The sequence below is a fragment of the Hyposmocoma kahamanoa genome, unplaced genomic scaffold, assembly GCF_003589595.1.
Source record: "Hyposmocoma kahamanoa isolate Upper Pololo Valley unplaced genomic scaffold, ASM358959v1 224, whole genome shotgun sequence".
Taxonomy (NCBI): Eukaryota; Metazoa; Arthropoda; class Insecta; order Lepidoptera; family Cosmopterigidae; genus Hyposmocoma; species Hyposmocoma kahamanoa.
Window position 1 is genome coordinate 13178625 of NW_020653743.1, and position 20076 is coordinate 13198700.

General features: G+C 36.7%; 1 protein-coding gene across 2 annotated transcripts in view; it reads left to right on the forward strand.

The window, feature by feature from the left end:
- The window catches only part of LOC113228146 (membrane-associated guanylate kinase, WW and PDZ domain-containing protein 1), a 44395-nt gene extending 33403 nt beyond the window's left edge, over window positions 1-10992 (forward strand). Inside the window, exons 13-23 of one of the 2 annotated variants that reach the window (XR_003310274.1) lie at window positions 11-322; window positions 1950-2057; window positions 2371-2506; window positions 3263-3383; window positions 4412-4547; window positions 4991-5115; window positions 6274-6380; window positions 8297-8392; window positions 8583-8710; window positions 9529-9810; window positions 10379-10992. Coding sequence is in view for 1 of the 2 variants with exons in the window: in XM_026461335.1 (XP_026317120.1) it covers window positions 11-322; window positions 1950-2057; window positions 2371-2506; window positions 3263-3383; window positions 4412-4547; window positions 4991-5115; window positions 6274-6380; window positions 8297-8392; window positions 8583-8710; window positions 9529-9710 (1451 nt within the window). In the remaining variant the exon portion in view is untranslated. Of the gene's footprint in view, window positions 1-10; window positions 323-1949; window positions 2058-2370; window positions 2507-3262; window positions 3384-4411; window positions 4548-4990; window positions 5116-6273; window positions 6381-8296; window positions 8393-8582; window positions 8711-9528; window positions 9925-10378 lie in introns of those variants that run through there. The other variant, XM_026461335.1, reaches the window with a different exon arrangement.
- Window positions 10993-20076: the final 9084 nt, after the last annotated feature.

The window sequence follows — 20076 nt, forward strand, 5'->3', positions numbered from 1 at the left end:
TGGGACCAAAATGGACAGAAATGGGACCAAAATGGACAGAAATGGGATCAGAATGGACAGAAATGGGACCAGAATGGACAGAAATGGGACCAGAATGGACAGAAATGGGACCAAAATGGACAGAAGTGGGATCATAATGGTCAAAAATGGGATCAGAATGGACAAAAGTGGCACGAAGGAACGAGTAACGGTAACGGTTGGGATGGACGGAGATGGGAGAATGGTAACTGGGGGGAGGTCCCCACTCCGACGGTACATGTTGACATGAGTGCTGCTTACTGGAGAGGGAACGCTAGCGTCGCCGATAGCAGTGATAACGGAGGTAAGTCTAAACTTATATTTTATAATTTTTAAGTGAATCTGAATAGATATAACACGATAAATGAACCTTAAAATTATTTTTATTATACCAAGAGACGACACGAATAGGTCATGCGCCTGGTGGTAAACTACACGCCTGTCATAACAATTGCAGTGCCACTCAGAGCTTTAAACCGCAAAGACCTGAGGGGCACTGCCACTGCGCCCGTCACCCTGAGACATACGTTGACAAGGCCCATGTACCTGTAATTTCACCAGCACCCTTAACCTTCAAAACTGGAACGCAGTAATGCTGACATTACTGCTTGGTGGCAGATATAGGTAACGTAGCAGTACTTTCCTGGACGAAATCTACTGCTGCTGGGCTGGTCTTATTTGCATGCATTAAGAGCACGGAGCTCTAGTCGTTTTTTCTGTATAATTATAATCCGCGAAAGGCCATAATGGTGAAAGTTGCCAATAACTTCTTAATAAAGCATGAATAATGAACCCACAAGCACGGTCGATTGGGTCCGTAATTAACTATGCTTAGCCAACTGCTAAAAAGTAGGACGCGTAAGCACTTGATTAAGTATTCGCTCGCAAAAACAATGAAGTTGAGTATTGGGAGTTTTGTAAGATGCATAACCATCATTCAGTCCAGTATATAAATATCAACCAAATTAATCAAAGATAGTGGAAGTAGATAGACTTCCACCTGCTACATCACCGACTAACTTCTTTAGTCTCCTGCACTCCCGTCAGTCTTTTCACGCATGCCCGTTTCAACTACCTCGTTGGCCGAACGGTTACCGTGCTGGTCTGCCACACAGAGGTCCTGGTTTCGATTTCCGGGCCGGGAATTTTTTATTTACCAAATGAAGGGACGAACAAGTACACCTGGTGGTAAGCTACACGCCTGTCCATAACAATTGCATTGCCACGCAGACCTTTAAATCGCAAAGATCTGGGGGGCACTGCCACTGCGCCCCACACCCTGAGACGTAAGTTCACAAGTCACAAGCACCATTAACCTTCAAAAACAGTAATGCTGACATTACTGCTTGGCGGCAGAAATAAGTAATGTGGCAGTACTTCCCTGGATGAACTCTTTCACAAGTATGTCTACTGCTTATACTATTCTGTAATAAGATGCCGATTTATATTCAAAAGCCTTACAAATACCTGCTCGTCCCTGGTATTATTATTTACAATGCAACACCATCTAGTGGTAGGGTGACTGATTTACTATCTAGTTATTGTTTATTATGTGCTAGAATAGGCGTTATGGCCTATTTACACGGGGCCAATTAACAGCCAAGCCTTTAAGCCAGTATAATGATAAGTGCGGAATTCGCAACGTCCATCTACACTAGCCAGTATTACAATAAGTTTCTTTAAGATTCTTTAGTAAACGCCAATGCAAACTAGTGGAGTGGTTCAGAACGCACGTTCACACAAGAGAGAGAGACACTACATAAGGGATTATTTCTATTTACACGACGTCAATAATGGCTTGGGTTAATGGAATGGCTCGTCGATTGGTCCCGTGTAAACGGTCTTTAAGGCTGGTGTTGGTAGATACACCAGCCACATTACTGCTCATAAGTGTTTGGTATTATTTTCTATATAATAATCTTATAAACCAGGTTTCCCTGAAGATGGTATGCTGCATTCCCCCACGACAGCTGCTATTAGTGGTCTGGCCAGACAGTCTCCAGCCAACAGCCGAATGCGACATTCACCGTCTAACTCAGGTACATCTTTTGGTCTAAATATTTTTGGTTTTTACTGTACAGACGGCAGCTCGTTTTTCGGCGTCGGAAAGTGAGAGTACCTCACAGCTCCGCCACCAATGAGGAGATTTGGTAGGGGACTTTAGAAACGACAGCTTAGCGGTGGCAACCGCTAGTTGTACAGTGCGTAACGGGAAGTGAGCGTGCCTATAATAATAATATTAGTTGTATGAAGTTAAGGTAAATATATTCAACCTTTTCCGATCTCTATTAATGATATTATGAGTAGTCAGGGTTGGCTTGGTCTCATAATAATCTAGTTTTATTTCCACAGGCCGTCTGCGAAGTCATTCGCCATCAACCAATAGTGCAACAGACAGATTGCTAGCGAACTCTCCTTCAACCAGACTACAAAGCCAATCGCCTTCCAATAACTCTTCCAATGGACGTATTAAGGGGTCACCGTTAAGGTAAACTTTATAATTCCTACACGATTTTAATATTTTCGTGATTATTCACTAAGTGGTCTTTATACCATTGTCCTCTACACATTATTTTTAGTTGACATTGTCTATACCTTTTTTATAATATTAAGTGACGGAACGAACAAGTGTGCCTGGTGGTGAGCGACACACCTGTCCCTAACAGTTGAAGTGCCAGTATAAATCACATAGATTTGAGGGGCACTGCCACTGCGTCCGACACCCTGAGATATAAGTTGACAAGTCCCATGTGCCTGTAATTTCACCAGCACCCTTACCCTTCGAAACGGGAACGCAGTAATGTTCATATTACGGCTTGGCGGTGGGAATAGGAACTCCCTGGAGAAACTCTTTCACAAGGAGCTCCACTGCCACTAAAATTCCTTGCTATAGTTCTAAAATTATCTATGAAGATTTATTATTATTAGTTTATTTATTTCTTAAATATAATATTACAGTATGAATTGCACAACATGTCAGTATAGCAAAGGAATCAATTTTTAAATTTCTTCTGTTCGAAATTCAGCTGTGACCATCGTTGACTCAATGGTGACCATGGCTCCTGTAAGTCAAAACAATGGTTTGTTTGAGAAAACAAATATACCCGACTTATATTCGAAAAAATGGTAAAATTTCTCATAAACTACACGACTGTACTCTCGTTTTGTTACCTGTTTGAACTTGTTTAGTGGTCAAGGATGCCGCCTTTATAATAAGATAAAAAAAAATTAATCATCCTTATAGATTACGAGAGACATCACCACCTCGACATATGCATTCGCCGGTGTCAAGACGATCCCCATCTTGCTACGAAACTGATTCCCTGGCACAACCTAATACAGTTTACGTGCCTAATTACCCACAGGTATGAACATTTTCATTTGTTTTAACAGTATTTAATTACCTCGTAATAATAACGTTTGCTGTACTCGTTTAGTGTACCTGCCATTGCTACGGCCTTGGAATTCTCTCATTGAGCCTATTCCACGATCCGTTCCTCTTTATTCCTTCAAACGACGTGTTAAGGAACAATTTCTTAACTCCTAGGTCTGGTTTTTCTGTCCTATCCCTTCATTTATACTAATTTTTCCGGGAAGAAATTGCTACTTAGCAATAAGTCCGCCTGTTATACATTAGTACTTACTCTGATATTACATTAATGTTCTGTGGTGTCATTGTAATTTTTAATGTGCTGTAAACAATATTTCATTCATTCATTATAACGACATGTTATTTATTGCTCGCTTCAGTTACGTCATGCTCTGTGACCACGCCACCCAATTTTGTTTTATTATGATATTACCCATGTAATGTAAGGCTGACGTACATGATGATCATGTAATTTTTGTGAATGTACACGATTAGTTTAAAAGAAAAGAAAAAAACATTTACAGTGACGTAGCTACAGAAAATGCTCTACAGCCACGCATATTATTAATACATGAAGACGCAATTTTTGGGTCGTATTCTAGAACTCTACTCAATGCTCAAGTCAGGACTTGAGTATGACTAAAAGCACTAGAAATCATACTCAAGTCCTTGCCATTAGAGTCGTATTTCCAGTGCTTGAAATCATACACAAGTCTGCTCAAAACCTGACTTGAGCATTGAGTAGAGTTCTGGAATACAACCCATAGCTATTTTTCTGAATATAGCCAATGTACGAATGCTGTGTATTATGTACATATCAAAAAATAGGCGAAATGTAAGTGAATTCTGCTACATTTCAAATTTTATAAGAATGAAACACCTTCGTTTTGCAATGTTTTGTAAGAGTGAATATTACAAAACATTGCATAACAAAAAAAAATTGGAAAGATCATGACGTCTTCACTTTGCTCAACTCACATTCCTCAAGCTATTACGATATCTAAAACCACTTTTTACTTACAGGTAGAAGCAGGTGGGAGTACAGATCCCGAAGCAGATGTACTAGTACGCCTAGCACGAGGCAGCGCCGGATTCGGGTTCCGGATAGTCGGAGGCACCGAGGATGGAAGTAGAGTCGCCGTTGGATACGTTGTGCCAGGTAGCAACTCGTACTATTAATTTTTAATAAAGCGAGCTGCTGGTAAATGAAGAAAAAACTTTAGTAGGTTTCTCACAGACCTTAATTTCGAACAACTTTGAATATCAAATTTTGTACTTACTTAAAAATAAACATCACTTTGTTTTTATTCAAGGCGAGGCTGTCCTGTCTTTGGTCCGCGCCGCAACCGCACGGTTGTATTGTTCCGAGGAATTGAAATATTGTTGCCTAGTAAATAGAATTCAGATTCGACAGTAATGTACGTGAAAGCGTGGTAACCGGGCGGTAACCGCGCGGCGGCCGCGCGAAAACTTTCGCGTCGTGTAACTGGGCGCTTATTAGTATATTCAGATGATGCCAAGAACGTAACGAAATTTGACTATTGCCAACAATTGTTTATCGACTGAGCTATTACTAGTATTTGAAGCTTATTTTCACCACAGGTGGTCCAGCTGATGGTCTCCTACGCCCCGGGGATTTGCTAACATCAGTAGACGGCATTCCGCTTGCCGGAGCTACACACGCTCGAGCCGTCGCTTACGTCTGTCAAGCTGCTTCTAGGGGTCATGTAAGTAACTATTTAAAAATACGATCATCTTGACATGAAGATACTGTCCTTCATACCTAAACATATAACATGATTAACAGTAGCTTACGTCAGAGTAGCTGTTTCAAGCGGAGATGTATATGATTCTTGGCTTCCAGAGAGAGATTGTAGCAGTAGAGTTCCTTGTGAAAGAGTTCGTCCAGGGAAGTACTGCCACCTTACCTATTTCTGTCGCCAAGCAGTAGTGTGACTATTACAGCGTTCCAATTTGGAAGGGTAAGGGTGCTGGTGAAATTACAGGCACATGGGACTTGTCAACTTATATCTCAGGGTGACTGCGCAGTGGCAGTGCTCCTTAGATCTTTCTAGCACTGCAACTGTTAGGTACAAGCGTGTCGATTATCACCACCACACGACTTGCTTGTTCTATCACTTAATATTATAAAAAAGAGCCTATCATTCGGATAGAGTGGTCTGGGAAGAAGTTTTTTTTGTAGTATTAGTTTCAAACAAAATTAATAACTTTATATTCTTATGGCTAAATTACCTCCGTCATTTGCCTGTAACTGAGTAAAACTTACGATTTGATTAACTTTTATCAAGCTAATATTGAATATGAATCGTCGTATGTCCACCTTTTTAACCGCCGCGCCGAGGCCAAAGAAGGGAATTATATATGTTTGAAGCCTTTGTCTGTGGACATCGGGGCTCCCACCCCTACGGACTGATCACAAAGCGACGTTTATTTGAAGGCTATTGTTAATTGAGAGATATGGAGAGATGGAGCCATTATAAAATAAAAACACTTTATTTCGTCTCAAATATAAACAAAATTGCATACAAGGTTAATACAAATATAGTGAAAGGTACGTGCGTGCGAGCGGGCGTGTGTGCGGGCGTGCGTGCGGGCGGTCGGGCGATCTCGTGCGTGCGTACGTACGTGCGTGTGTGAGCTATGTGTGTCGTATATTAAAACCCAGAATACGATGATTAGAATATATTGTGTACTCCAAGGCATATAGGTGTATAGCTGTTATAATTTCAACTGAAACAAATGAATTTGGTTTATATATTTAAGTCAGTCGGTATTTATTGATTTAAATGAAAGATGTTGGTTTTTGACGTTTGTTGATAAAGGAACGATATGAACCGTGTTCATTTAATGTTTTTGTTTCTCAGGTAACTTTAGGAGTACGGCATAATAGAGCGGACATCCAGCCTCTAGGTCTACCTACAATGGTCGCGCCACATGCACATCTTACCTCACCTCACGCACCTTTACTTGCGTGAGTAAAATCACTTATTTAATCAAATCAAAGTTAGGCGTATTTAACTTAAACTTCAAGTTAAGCAAATACAGCGGATAATACCTCTCTCTGAATTCTAGAATGATTAAAAATAAAAGAGAAAAAAATCTAAACAAAATAGTCATGTTTTTACTTACAATTAGTTAACAATAGTGGCCAAAACCAATACCCTTTTTTTTTTTGCCTTACTTTCTCAAAGTCGTATCTTATAAAGAGTTATTACTCAGGAGAAGGCAAAACTTTCTATTTATTTGAAATTTCTTATCAATGGTGTTAATTTAGATGCATTACTTTAAGAATATGTAAAAGCCAGTATGTGAGTATGAAGGAAATGTATGTAATACATTTTTTGCATTTCAGTTACTTTGATTTTTAAGATTCGAGTTTGAGAATATAAAGCGACGGTATAGATTTTTTTGCTTATTACACAGTTCACACAGTAAGAGAAAAGCCGTAGTAGCCTTGGTTTGACCTTTTTTTTTTTTTGTCGGGGCGAAATCTTTATGGATACCCCTGAGCCCAGGGAGACTCAGGAGTTATGTGGGGACTCTCCCTCCAGACTGGAGGGCCTACCCCACTAAAACCCCCCCCGGGTTTCCCTCTCGCCGGTTGAGTCGGCGCCGTAGGATCAGTGAACATTCACCACGACGCCGCCCGGAGCCTTGGTTTGACCTACCGTCTCTCAAGCAGAGGCCGTGGGTTTGAATCCGGGCTCACACCTCTAAATTTCTCGAAACTTACGTGCGAAATTTAATTTTAAATTTACCAAGTGTATTAAATTAATTCTGCAAATAGTATTAGAATAAAGCATTCATAAAGCATCACATAAAAATATTACATTTTCTAATTACAATGCATTAAGACACACTTTCATTTCATTAGCTTTTCGGTGACGGAAAACATCGTGTTGGAACCTGTACATTGAAGAGGTTCTGAACCCTCGGAAAACGTGTAAAGTCCCAAACCCGCAATAGCCTAGCGTGGCGGATGGCCTAAACCCCCGCCTGAGAGGGACCCCGTACCCAGCAATGGATAAAAATCTTATACAGAGATCTGAGGCAAAAGCCTTGCTCAACACTGGTTTTCAGCCATTCCCTTTCCCTGAGATCTAGAACGGGACATATAATAATATAGTAGGACATATAGTAATCAAGTAACGTATATGATTCGTTCGGCTTTGTGAACTAGAAATTCTTCGAAATTGGTTGTTTTTTTTATCTCTATTTATTACTAAGGTAGTGTGTTTAAAAAAAATATTAACTGCCATATTTCCATTTATTTTTAATTATTCCGGGACTTCAGAGGGAGATATTATTCACTCTATGTGTTCTGTAAATCGCATTAATTAAGTCTTTGGGTACGTCGTCACAAAACATCACAACAGTACCACACCATCTTAGTAATATGATAGTAAGTCTTGTTGGTTTTTTTCTTGGTTATTATCTATCATATGTCATACAAGAATCCTGTGTTACTGGGATGTTAGAGTATACTGAATAGAATAGACATTTATTGCAACGCCACAACACAAATACAAATAAAAGTGTAATAATACTTAGACAAACAAAACAAAATAGAATGAAAAACAAAAAATAAACAATACGAAAACAACATAAAGTATAAATTGACAAAAAGCAATAAACAAAATATAAAATATGACAATTTGTACTGTCATTTGAGCGGTTGTTATGGTACTCAAAAGGACTTCATTCAGCTTATGCCACAGCCATAAATTAGACATTACGTATTAAAATTCATAATAAACATTGTATATATTGTTATCGTGTCAATATTTTATATGATCTGTTGCGATACGAAATAAATATATAAATCTCTGTCCGCCATGAAGAGCCCGAATAACCATAGATTCATTTCCAACTTGATAATGTTAATAGCGCGGAGCCATCAATGCAAGGTGTAGGCGGAGGGCCATACAACATCTTGCATCCTGCTCCAGTCTACCCTCCAGCACCACATCTCTCTATGCCAATGTGAGTACACTTTTTCTCCATAATCATTTCTATTCTATTTTAGTAGCAGTGGAGTACTACCACTTTACCTATTTCTGCCGCGAAGCAGTAATGTGAGCATTACTGCGTTCCGGTTTTGAAGGGTAACATCGACTCCCTTGAAGTCGAACGTGTGCAACCATCATTGTAACAAAATATAATGTTTCTGTAGGTATGGAGTGCAGTACGATAGCGTAACTTGGGCCCCCGTGCCCTATGACGTCACCGTGACAAGAAACGAAGGCGAAGGCTTCGGATTTGTCGTTATCTCCTCGACGAACAAAGCGACTAGCACTATTGGTAAGTAGCCGAACCCATCGCGTCTTACCACGAGACACTAATCTCCTTACTTTCCATAAGTTAATTGGCCGTCCATAAGAACCGGAAATAGGTAAGTCTCGAATCCGCGAACGCCGCATCGGAAGCCACCGAAACAATGAATTCCCAAAAAAATCCCGATCGCATAATTTCACGAAATTCAACCGTTAAGTGGCCAGCTTTATATTAAAGACAAGAGTATACAATACGGTATAATATATAGTCTAGTCTATTTCAGTTTGTATAATATTGGTCTAAATTATTTTTATTAATTCTACTTTATTTTAACATATTCTAATTCTTTTCTTTGTTTTTTTTTCTCTTATTTATTTTGGATTAAATACATAAATATATACATAAATTGTTATTAATATTAAAACAGTCATAATATTTAATATTAATAGTATTGTCGAAATTCATCTAATGAAATTGTAATAGTACCGACACAGGACAGGCTCTGCCTAGTGTAGGACCAACTGTAACCATGCACAAAGCTTCCAGGCAGGAAATCTTGTCATTGCAATTGCTCTCTGTACTTGTGATGTCAAATAAACATATTATTATTCTTGTATTTTAATGAGATCAATCAACTTCTCGAATTAAATAAAAAACAAATCAACAATACTTTCTTTAATGAATATGCATATTTAGAGACAAGCAATTAAACATCTTTTTCAGTCTGATTCTATGTAGTGTTACCAGCGTTAGACTTGAAAATCATACATACGAATATAACTATTGCTTATTACATGTTGAATAAAAACAAAACTTATATTTTATAGTTTTTTTTTAATCTCCAGGTCAATTAATCCCTAACTCGCCAGCAGCCCGCTGCGGCCTCCTCCACGTCGGAGACACGATAGTGGCAATCAACAGGGTCTCCATTCGGAACCTGCCACACCCCGAAGTGGTCGCCTTGATCAAGCACAGCGGTACCTCTGTCACTTTGACAGTATTACCGCCGGACCCAAGAGGTGATTGATCCACAGTTAACTTACCTGTAAATGGTAAATATGACTTGAACGTAACTATTGAAGTTTTGGAAAAATACACTACGTGAAGTGATCCCGATACATACAGACGAAACTTAAGCATTTATGATCTGTCTCCATGTTTGAAGACGGAGTAAAATGATATTTGCAGGGTTGCCAGTTTTCATAAAATTTTAGTTATGCTAGTTGTTGTCGATAGATTGTGAAAGAAGAAAAAAAAATTCTAATGATTACTGATGGCGTTATTGCCTACTTAATTTTATTTTCAGATGGCCTACTAGCATCGAGATCAATTATTTTTTTTCATTTACATATATATTTTAACAAGGATAGCCGGATTTGATTATATATATTAAATTAAAATGAAAAGCTTTAAATATGTCTCCTCTATGTAGTTTTCGTTGACATAGTTCTAAATAAAGTGTATGTATGTATGAACTTACAAAAATGGACAATTCAAATGAACTTGTGCTTAGTAATTGGATGAATAATTCGTCGAGGATGATTGAAATAAAACAGGTTCGGCTATTTATTTCACAAGCGTGACCTATATTCAGTCGATAGAATATTTATCAACTGCAATCACTGGCTGCTCGCAAGCAGGCAACATTTTTGCGCTGTGAACTGTCATTTTACTCCGTCTTCAAAAAAGACAGATTATAAATAAGGCAGTTTTTGTTTAATACTCTGGTCACACAGAGGCGGCCGTAATGCACAAGTTTATATGAACTCTGCCATACTGAAACGGGGTGCGGGGGCGGGTGCGGGCGTGCGAGTTGTATTCCATTAAGTGCTATGCAACCGTCCACACAGAGCGGTAGCTACGGGAGGGGGACTTTAGCTGGCTTTGATGTTGTATTTTTTTACAACTCTTGAGTGTGTGTTATTAAGTTCCAATATCAATTCGACCGAATTTGTTTTTTGTGTTCCTTCCGTAAAATTTCTTGATCATTACCCGACAGCGATGTGGTTTATTCTTTAAAATCTGTATTGAAAGTGAAAAGTGACCGCTTTTGGTGTCACATTGACCGTCTTCGGGTCGCTATTCCGCTGCGGATTCCTGTGTGTCACGCCACGGTTCGCATTCGCTTCCCGCAGGTCCGACCCCGGACAGCTTTTCCCGCTGTACAGCCTCTGTGTAGCTTGAGCTTAAGTCATTCTATTGCTTCAAATATTATTTTTATTGAACATTGTTATTACGTTTACGTATTAGTTTTATTGAAAGTTGATTGAAAAGAACTTACTTTTTTGTGAAATCACTCCACTAGTTAGTGGAGCAATTTCATAAAAAAATAATCCAATATCGTGATAGTAAAACATCGTGACATCCAATAAAACTTAAAAATTAATTGAACATGTTAAAAGTTAATTAAAACTCATTTTCTGATATCTCAATTAATTGTTAAAGTCATTTACATATACTCCGTTTATTTTTAGCAATCGTTAGTATATAGCTTGTACGACGACATTAAGGTTGTAACGTCTTGTATAAGTTGAAAAAAAATATATATATAAAAATGTTATACAGTAATGATCTTCAAACTCATCATTCACTTGGGAACAGTGTTGCGCAACAATCTCTCAACTTTCGCTCAATAATAATTCTTATTCATTTGAGTTGTATATCTGTTACAACATTGTTCACCAAACTATGTAACTTAGTGTACAAGAACACTGGTAACGTAAGAGCGCGTTCCCGTTGTCTCGTAACGTTTTATTTATCGTTGGACGACTGTCGCGTAACAGATAGTCGTGCAGTTTAAAGTGTCGTGGCTTGCATATTTAAATGAAGTTGTTCACATATAGATTGACACGATTAACTGTCGTTCACGACTTTTTTTGATGTTACCACGCAGACTGTCGTGACAATGGGAAGAGCTAGAACGACAGTCGTCCAACGAGAAATGAAACGTTACGACATAATAGGAACGCGCCCTATCGACAAAAGAGTCGTGAACGACAGTTAATCGTGTTGTACTATATGTGAAATTGTGAACAACTTCATTTAAATATACAAGCCATGACAATTTAAACTGCACGACTATCTGCCGTCACACATAACGGGAACGTACTCTTATGGAAGAACGTTTGCTTCTCTGAACACTTACATTTGTAAGTGTTCAGTTGAAATACCTTTCGCCATAGGTAAAGAAAAACATTGTGGAGTAAACTGCACGTCAAAGACGAGTCAAAACCCTTTGGCAACGCGTGTCAAGTCCCTAACCCTCATTGAGCTGGAGTGGCAGACTATGTCCTAGATCCGTGCCCTGTAGCGGGACGTACAATAGACTAGTGATGATGAAGTGTACAAGGCCTAAATAAGTACTTCCAAATGTCCATTTGAGCTTTAGAAACCTGATATTACTTGTAAACATACCGTCCTATATCTTATGAAGTACATTACTACTTAAAATTAAGTACATTATATAGATTCGTATTAATAAATCCACCTCATGCACAGCAAAAAATACCAATTAAGTGCACATCAACGATTTCTGCATTTTAGGGACTTTTGTTAACCACGCGAAATTGGCTTGAGCCGGCCGGAAAAAGCTTTATGTCGATGCAATACACGTTGCAAAGAGTTCTCGCGTGGCAACCGCGTAAAAATCTAAAACCTGGTGAAGGTTCCGGAAATAATCTGAAAGCAGCGCAAGATCGGTAATTATAGCGATCTCGATAATAATGTTCATAATTAAAATTTTAATTTAACTGCCTCAATGGCCGAGCGTTTATCATGACTGCCACGCGGAAGTCCCGGGTTCGATTCCCGGGCCAGGCGAAATATTTATATGGCGTTTAAATTTATTTCTCTCGTGAGTTTGGGTGTAATTTGTAGTTGTCTATGTGTGTATCCGTGGCACCAGTATAGGGTGTCCCTAGTGTGGGGATAGGAGTGTGTGCGTTAAAAAAATGGTAACTTTTTTATAAACAAACCCGACCTCAAAAGTTCGTAGAATTACATCTATTTGCCAAGTTTTATTGAAATTGGTTACCGGAAAGTGCGTGAAATTAGACTCGTCCCTTAGTTTGCCACTCTTAGAGGTGGAGTATTTTCTTCAAATTTAAATGGAACCAATACTAATATACCCTCCAACAAAAAAATAAACATCAAAATCTGTTCACAAATGTCGGAGTTATCGCGTAACATACATTAAAATAAACAGTCGAATTGAGAACTTCCTCCTGTTTTTTAATCGGTTAATAATGATGAAAACACATCGACGAAGATTGACACGAATCGAATACATTGGAATCTCACGTCTGTTTCGTTCTCATTGCACGTAAAGCTTTTTCTCATTGACTCGAGCCGATTCCGCGTAAGTAAGTGTAGCGACTCCTTTAGTACGTTAATTCTCACTCATATTATACTCAGCACTCAAGCTACTTATTAATCTTAGTTCTGGACCCTGAATCTGCTACTTAATTTTAAATCATTTCAGTTGTGTCGATAGAGTGTTTGTTATTCTGCTAAAAATAGAGGCTTGTCAGTGGCTAACCATCGAGAAGCTATTTAACTACCATTGCAATTTTTTGGTATTCTGCTTTTCAATAGCAATGGTATAGTCTACTAAAATACCGTCACGCTATGATGGCCGTTTTGAAATATTACAATAGTAAGGTGAAATCTCGATTCATTATCGAATAAAATATAATCAAAAGCGAGTCGCATCTACGAGTTTTTAGAACAGCAATGCAGTATCAATATCTAAAATCCAAAGTCTTACCATATTTAAAATTGCCATTTTTAAATATGGCCACCATTAAAAAGCTATTAAATTTTTTTTTTAAAGTCACAAGGTGAGTACGTAGGTAGTATACGGAGGCTTTATTACGAGTACAAGATCTCACAATTGTTCAAAATGTGAGGCATACTTCCCGATGTAGTGGAAATGATATACGAGATACGTTGTTGTATCTCGACCGTCTCTATGTTAGATTCTTTTTTCTTGGAAGCCATGCCAATGAGAAGTATTTTGGAAAAAAAATGCCAGACAATCACACCAAATTTCTGGGCTCAAATTTGGGAATTTCCTGTACTATGAATACCAGAATAACTGTAACACTGAGGGCAATACCAGGAATACCCAGAAAAGAACCAACTTAAAAATGTTCGTTTCTTCAATTGGCCCAAATCGGGAACGAACTCGGAACTACCCATAGTACTAACCGCTGTGCCACCGAAGAGCATAAGCACACGCGCCGTAGGTCGAGCCCGACCCTACCGTAGGTGGGGTAAAGGACTCATACATATTTAATTCAAAGACCAAATTGCTAGACAAAAATTTAGACATGCGTAGTATTTTCCATGGTAGTTTTAGTAGGGCAACATGAATGAATGCCGTCACTGCCATTCCACTAACACTCAATTGAAACTTAACTGCTGATTAACTGACATTTTAGCAGAATAACAAACATGATTACAATATAATCTCAGTGGAATTACCATGGAGTTACAATGATCAGTAGTTTTAAGAAAATTAGCAGACTAGGGCCCAGGAGCCTGCCATAACCTTTCAAAAAACAATCTTATTTCAATGTAAGCTTATAGTAAGCTTATTATAACATTACTCATATTCGTACCATGACAAACCTATTAACCAAGTAATGTATTATTGCTAAAGTGACTGAAGGAACGAACGATTTCCCAATATTGTGTATTCCTATTTATGAAACAAACGCTGTATGAACTGTATATTGCCATCTATTTCTTTTTTGATGTTCCGAATCGTCCTATCGTATTATAATGTCAAAGTACTTAATATTATTTACATTCAGAGAATTTTAACTGCAAAATTACGTACTTTTTTTATGAAATCTATTGAAATTACGTCGTTTCATAAAGAAACAACAAGTCTTGATTGTCATGTTGTGAATTCGGAATTATAGTCTAGTGTCAACTTTTATTTAACGAGAGATCATTTCGTATATACTATTAAATAACAAATATACGAAAAATTGTAAACAAAATATTGAAGAGATATATGTAAATAAATAAGTTCAACTTAACTTTTAATCATTACAAATTAATAGTTAAACAATAAACTCGAAAATAATATTGTTTCCATTGCATCCGTGTAACTACTTTAAGATTTGCTAAATTTGACATAAGAACAATATTATTTTAATGTTGAAGTCGCGTCATAGTACGAACTGAGGGAATGAATAGTCACAAAGCTGCCAATAAAACATCATAATTTTAACATTATAATAAGCTTACTATAAGCGCGTCCAAGTACGAAAAGTAAATGTGAGGTTAAAGTAATATTGTTTTAAGAGGGTGTAGCAGACCCCTGATCGTAAATATTACACATCGAGATTAAAAAAAGGCTATCGGCTATAGTCGGCTACCTTCGGATTTGCATGGCACCGTTTCCCTCTCACGACTGACGAATGTGAGTGATAGAGGCGACGCTCTACAAAGCCGAAACCAGCAATCAATTTCGCTGTTTCTGTTGCGTATTCTAAATAAAATTTAGTGTTACAAATAATCAACCTAGTATATTATATTTCATCTTAAAAGCTTTATTTTAAGGCGTGATTTCTACATTATAATATACCAATATTGTCTTAGACTGTAATCTTAAGGCTTTAAGTAAACTTGTGCCTTTACGTAGTCTTTTTTATCATTGTTTGTTATTATTAACTTACTATACTAAGTATACTGAGCCATAGATCTACTTATTTATAAGGTTTAGAATAATAGTAAAGAAAAAATTAAAAATCGTCAGCTTTACTGTAGCAACTTTCATATTAGGTTTACTAATTATCTTTGCTCAAGGTAGGTAAGATGTAACGGATGGAATTTTAATTATTGCTTATATAGTGAAGGTCTATAAAAACTGTTCGAAAACGTGAATCTATATAGCATAAACACGCTCTTTAAAAGAGAGCTATACTGATCAGTTGTTTGTGGGTGAATTGAATACATAAGTGCATTGACTTACAATTATATGGACGTCGGGTCCGCGCTAAAAAGTATCCGAACTTATAGGGCGTTAAAATCGTATACAGGGCGTCATTCACGCTCTAGTCTTCGTTTGTTCGACTGACAGCGAAGCAAGCTAAATTAGACAGTACTGCGATGACATTACAATTTAAATTCAACGTTTTAGCTTTTTCATATTCCTTGACATGTCACTACGTTTAAATAGGTTGACTTGGGACATTTTTTTCGTGGTTTTTGTATTAGACCCGTCGTCCATTTATTTGTAAGTCAATGCATAAGTGGTAATCAATTTCAAAATATTGTGGAAATAATTTTTGGAATGATTACAATTTTAGCCATTATTTGTTTTCATATTATATGGGTTTGTATAAATGTGGCGACTGCGTTGCACGAATGCATTTAAATGCGCATTAGCCAGATATTATTTACACACCCTAAAGTAATTCGTAATGTATGATGGTAATATAAAAGTCCATTTTTTCAGTTACTTATTTTTAATATTTACTCAAATAAACTTATGGTTATAATTTGCAATTCGCATTGCAAAAGTTTGTTGTACACTTAAGACTTAAAACCCGGTAACAACTAGGCAATATGTTGCTCGACATGCATTCCAACATGTTTCTAAACAAAGCGCAACTTTTGTATAACAACGTCGCCTATATTATAAAGGATTGTATCATACTAACAAACCTGCAGGCAGGACTATATTGCTAACATCATAAACAATATCTTTTGTTCCATAACCTTTTACAAAACGTTATACAGATGGCGCTACTGCAAGAAAGTCGTCAAAAACAGAGATGTGCAAGAAGCACATAGGAAAATTTGTAATGTGTGCTGGTTTTTAAGGATTGCCTGAGAGTGCTAATGCGAATCCAGCCGGAACCTTTTTTTTCTGATCGTTCGATCTTTGTAATTAACAAACTAGTGGTCAGTGGTGGTAGTCATTTCACAAAAAAATAATTGAATATCATGGTAGTAAACATTCAATAAACTTAAAAATAATAAATTAATTTTGTTTGTTTGTTTTGTGAAATTGCTCCACTAATTTGTTATAATTATTAACACAAAGATCGAACACTAAGAAAAAATCCTTCGATACGAAATGAAAAATTGAATATCAATTCAATAGAAAATTACAGTTAATAACGACATCTTTAACCAGGGTTGCCCCCGTAGCATGGCTACGAATGACAGGCGCGACGCGCGCGATGAAATTGAAAAAAGCGCGCGCTATTGGCTATCTAAATTAGATCTGAATGAGACAGTCAATAGCGCGCGCTTATTTCAATTTTATCGCTGGCATCGCGACTATCATGCGTAGCCATGCTACGAGGGCTGGTAGCTGTAAAGGTATCTAACTGGGTGACGAATTACTTTCATAGTTTCTCATAGATGGCGCTACGGCTAAAAAGTCGTCGAAAACCAAATACAATCGACAACAAGCACATACAAAAATTCTTGAGTTGCGCTGGTTCCTTTCGTTGCTTACTTGGCATAGCGTCTGGCACGGTTTCCTGGAAGACGTCGAAACCGGTCGGATCGAAGGAATTTTTTCAAGGTGTTCGATCTTTGTAATAATAATTATAAAAATACATTTACCAAAAATAAACTTAAGTTTTTGGTTTTTTTTTATTTATTTTATTCACAATTAAAAAGTTTACAAAAAGGAACACAAAACAGTGAATAAAAACCATTAACAGATTTATGTATCGCTGCCATCATATGCTATCAGGCGTCTAAGAAAATATTTAATATCTAATACTTATACGCATCTAATAATTTACGCAACTTACACTTAAGAACAAATAACTTTAACAATTTGATAAATGAATTGACTTAAGGATCGTTTGGTTTACCTATAAGTTTATCAAAAACGTCACTTGGCAATTTATTAAGCAGTAATGGTAACATATATCTCCAGACACGCTTTCCATAGTTGTTATTGTATGGAGGAAGAACATACCTTGGTAGGTAATTTAGATTACGCAATTTAGCGATTCTTGTCGTTTGTTTTAACTTGTCAATCTTATATATTTTATCACAAATTATGTATATATTTATTTTACTATGTATATCTAAGATTGTATAGTATCTAAACAAGTTGTTACAATCATTTCTATGTTTATTTTTAACTGATATTGGCACAAAAGATTTTAGTAGCTATATTTGTACTTTATAAATATCATCTAAGTATGTTGTACTATCGGACACTTTTTAGATGTGCAGTTGGTAATAAGGTTGTAAGTTCCAATGAACAAGCGTCCTCCCCGACGAACCCCACCGCTCGCTCCTGTGTTTTGCATCGTTCCGCACAGAGTTGTGACTGTTTAGAGCGATCTATTAAAAAAATATATTTTTGTATGAAAACAAAGTCTGATGAATAATTAAAATTTACGATACAAAAGTTGTTTAAGATGTTAGTAATACAATGTTGCGAGGTTGTTAATATTTTACAGGTCATTTTGTACATCACCGAAAAAGCTATAAGTTATAGGTAGCTATTAGCTATATAAGCTATTTTATTTCTACTGCGTAGTATAGTGTGCTCTCCATTAGCCACATTGCTGGATGGATGTGATTATATGGCATCGGGCAATGTTCTCATACAAGTTGCGTGTCAATTGTTGCCTAATGAATACCAGGCTTTATTATTATTACTAATCATGAATATATGAATTTTTTTTTAGTTTCGACTTTAGTTTGATAAAGATATTTTAACGCGATTTAATGCAACATTATCGACCCCAAAAGTAAACTTAAGATATTATAGTGTAGGTACTAATTTTGTTACTTTATAATTAATTAACATGCATAATATTAATTAATTTTTATTTTAAATGACTATTATATTTGACTGATTTGCGATGAATTCGTATTGCTAATGGGTAAAGCAGCCTATGCACTATACATGTTGGGTCCTTCGGGAATATTTTGAATCTCTTCATTTTTCTCCCTCTCTTTCTTTCTTTCTCATTCGTTGTAATCGTTTAGACCATTTTTAACAAGGTTCTTTTTTTTTACTTTTGTAATTACTCTATAGAAAATAACTCTGTTAGTTATCGTGGTAATTCTAAAGCCAATGCCCTCTGTAATTATTTCTCTTACCTCTTATTAAAACTCAATTTGTCTTCCAAACACATTTCACATCACGTCGTTGAATTACGCACCAGTATGTGGTCTGTTGTCCAGATGTGGATACTAACTTCACTCACGATTTTTCTCATACCACTCTTTGTCGACCCGCATGCATACAATCATGTAAGATAGTGAATAGCTTGCTTTAAGCCTTCAGCAAATGTATTTTAAATAAGCCGCTTTAGTATAAACTTTTCGAAAAATCAAGAGAATCTTTGATGTATTTTACGAAACCACCGAATTTGAAAATTATGTTTAACACGTTCTAGTTATATATTATAATAGGTATTAAATGAAAAACGCAATAACTTTGTGCCTTTAATAGAACTCTTGTCTTGCCTTTATCAAATACATATTATAATTAAAAATATAAATATTTATATCCAAAGAAGTTGAAAAAAAACAATCTATCAATGCAGTCTATTTATAGCGTATACAATTACTTTAACACCTTATATTTATTTTTAAGATTATATTTGTATAAAAATATTTTCTGGTCAATAGGAACCCAGGCGGAAATGCAAAAAGTTGTAATTAATACGCAGTTGTATTCAATAAACTTTTTTTATTTAATAAATTTTGACTTTTTTTAAAATTCATTCTTATTTTACAATGCTATTTACAATGTACGATATTTCATCTTTACTTCAGAGGAAAATAGCCACTAAACAATCATTGTTGACCCTCAACATAAATTAAGTAAAGTAAGTGGTTTGCATACCGGTTTTCATGGTATCGCCATCTCTGAGGTCCCGGGCTCGATCCCCGGCCGGGTCAATATAGAAACTAACTTTTCTATATTGTCTCGGGTCTGGGTGTTCGAGGTACCGTCGTTGTTTCCGATTTCCATAACACAAGTGCTTTAGTTATTTACTTTGGAATCAGAGCAACATTTGTGATGTTGTAAAATATTTATTGAAAACGAAATGTTTCTTTATTTTCCCGTCACAAACAGGCTTAAAAGAGTAGAGGAACTTATAGGGTAAAACAAGATTGGGCATGCTGTTTTGTGACAGATTGGTGCCCGCGATATAGAAAAACCTGTATTACAGGTCACCTGGCTTCCACTCTGCAGATAAGCAATAAGGTTGTGGCACTGTGGTTTGTGATACAGAAGAAAAATTAATTATAGTACCTACGTTAACATTTCAAAGTTATACTAAAACTAGTAGCGTACTACACTAAGTAATGTATATACATTATATATGTATACATTATATTACAGAGTCTGGCTAACGTAAAATTTATTTTATTTATTTATTTTA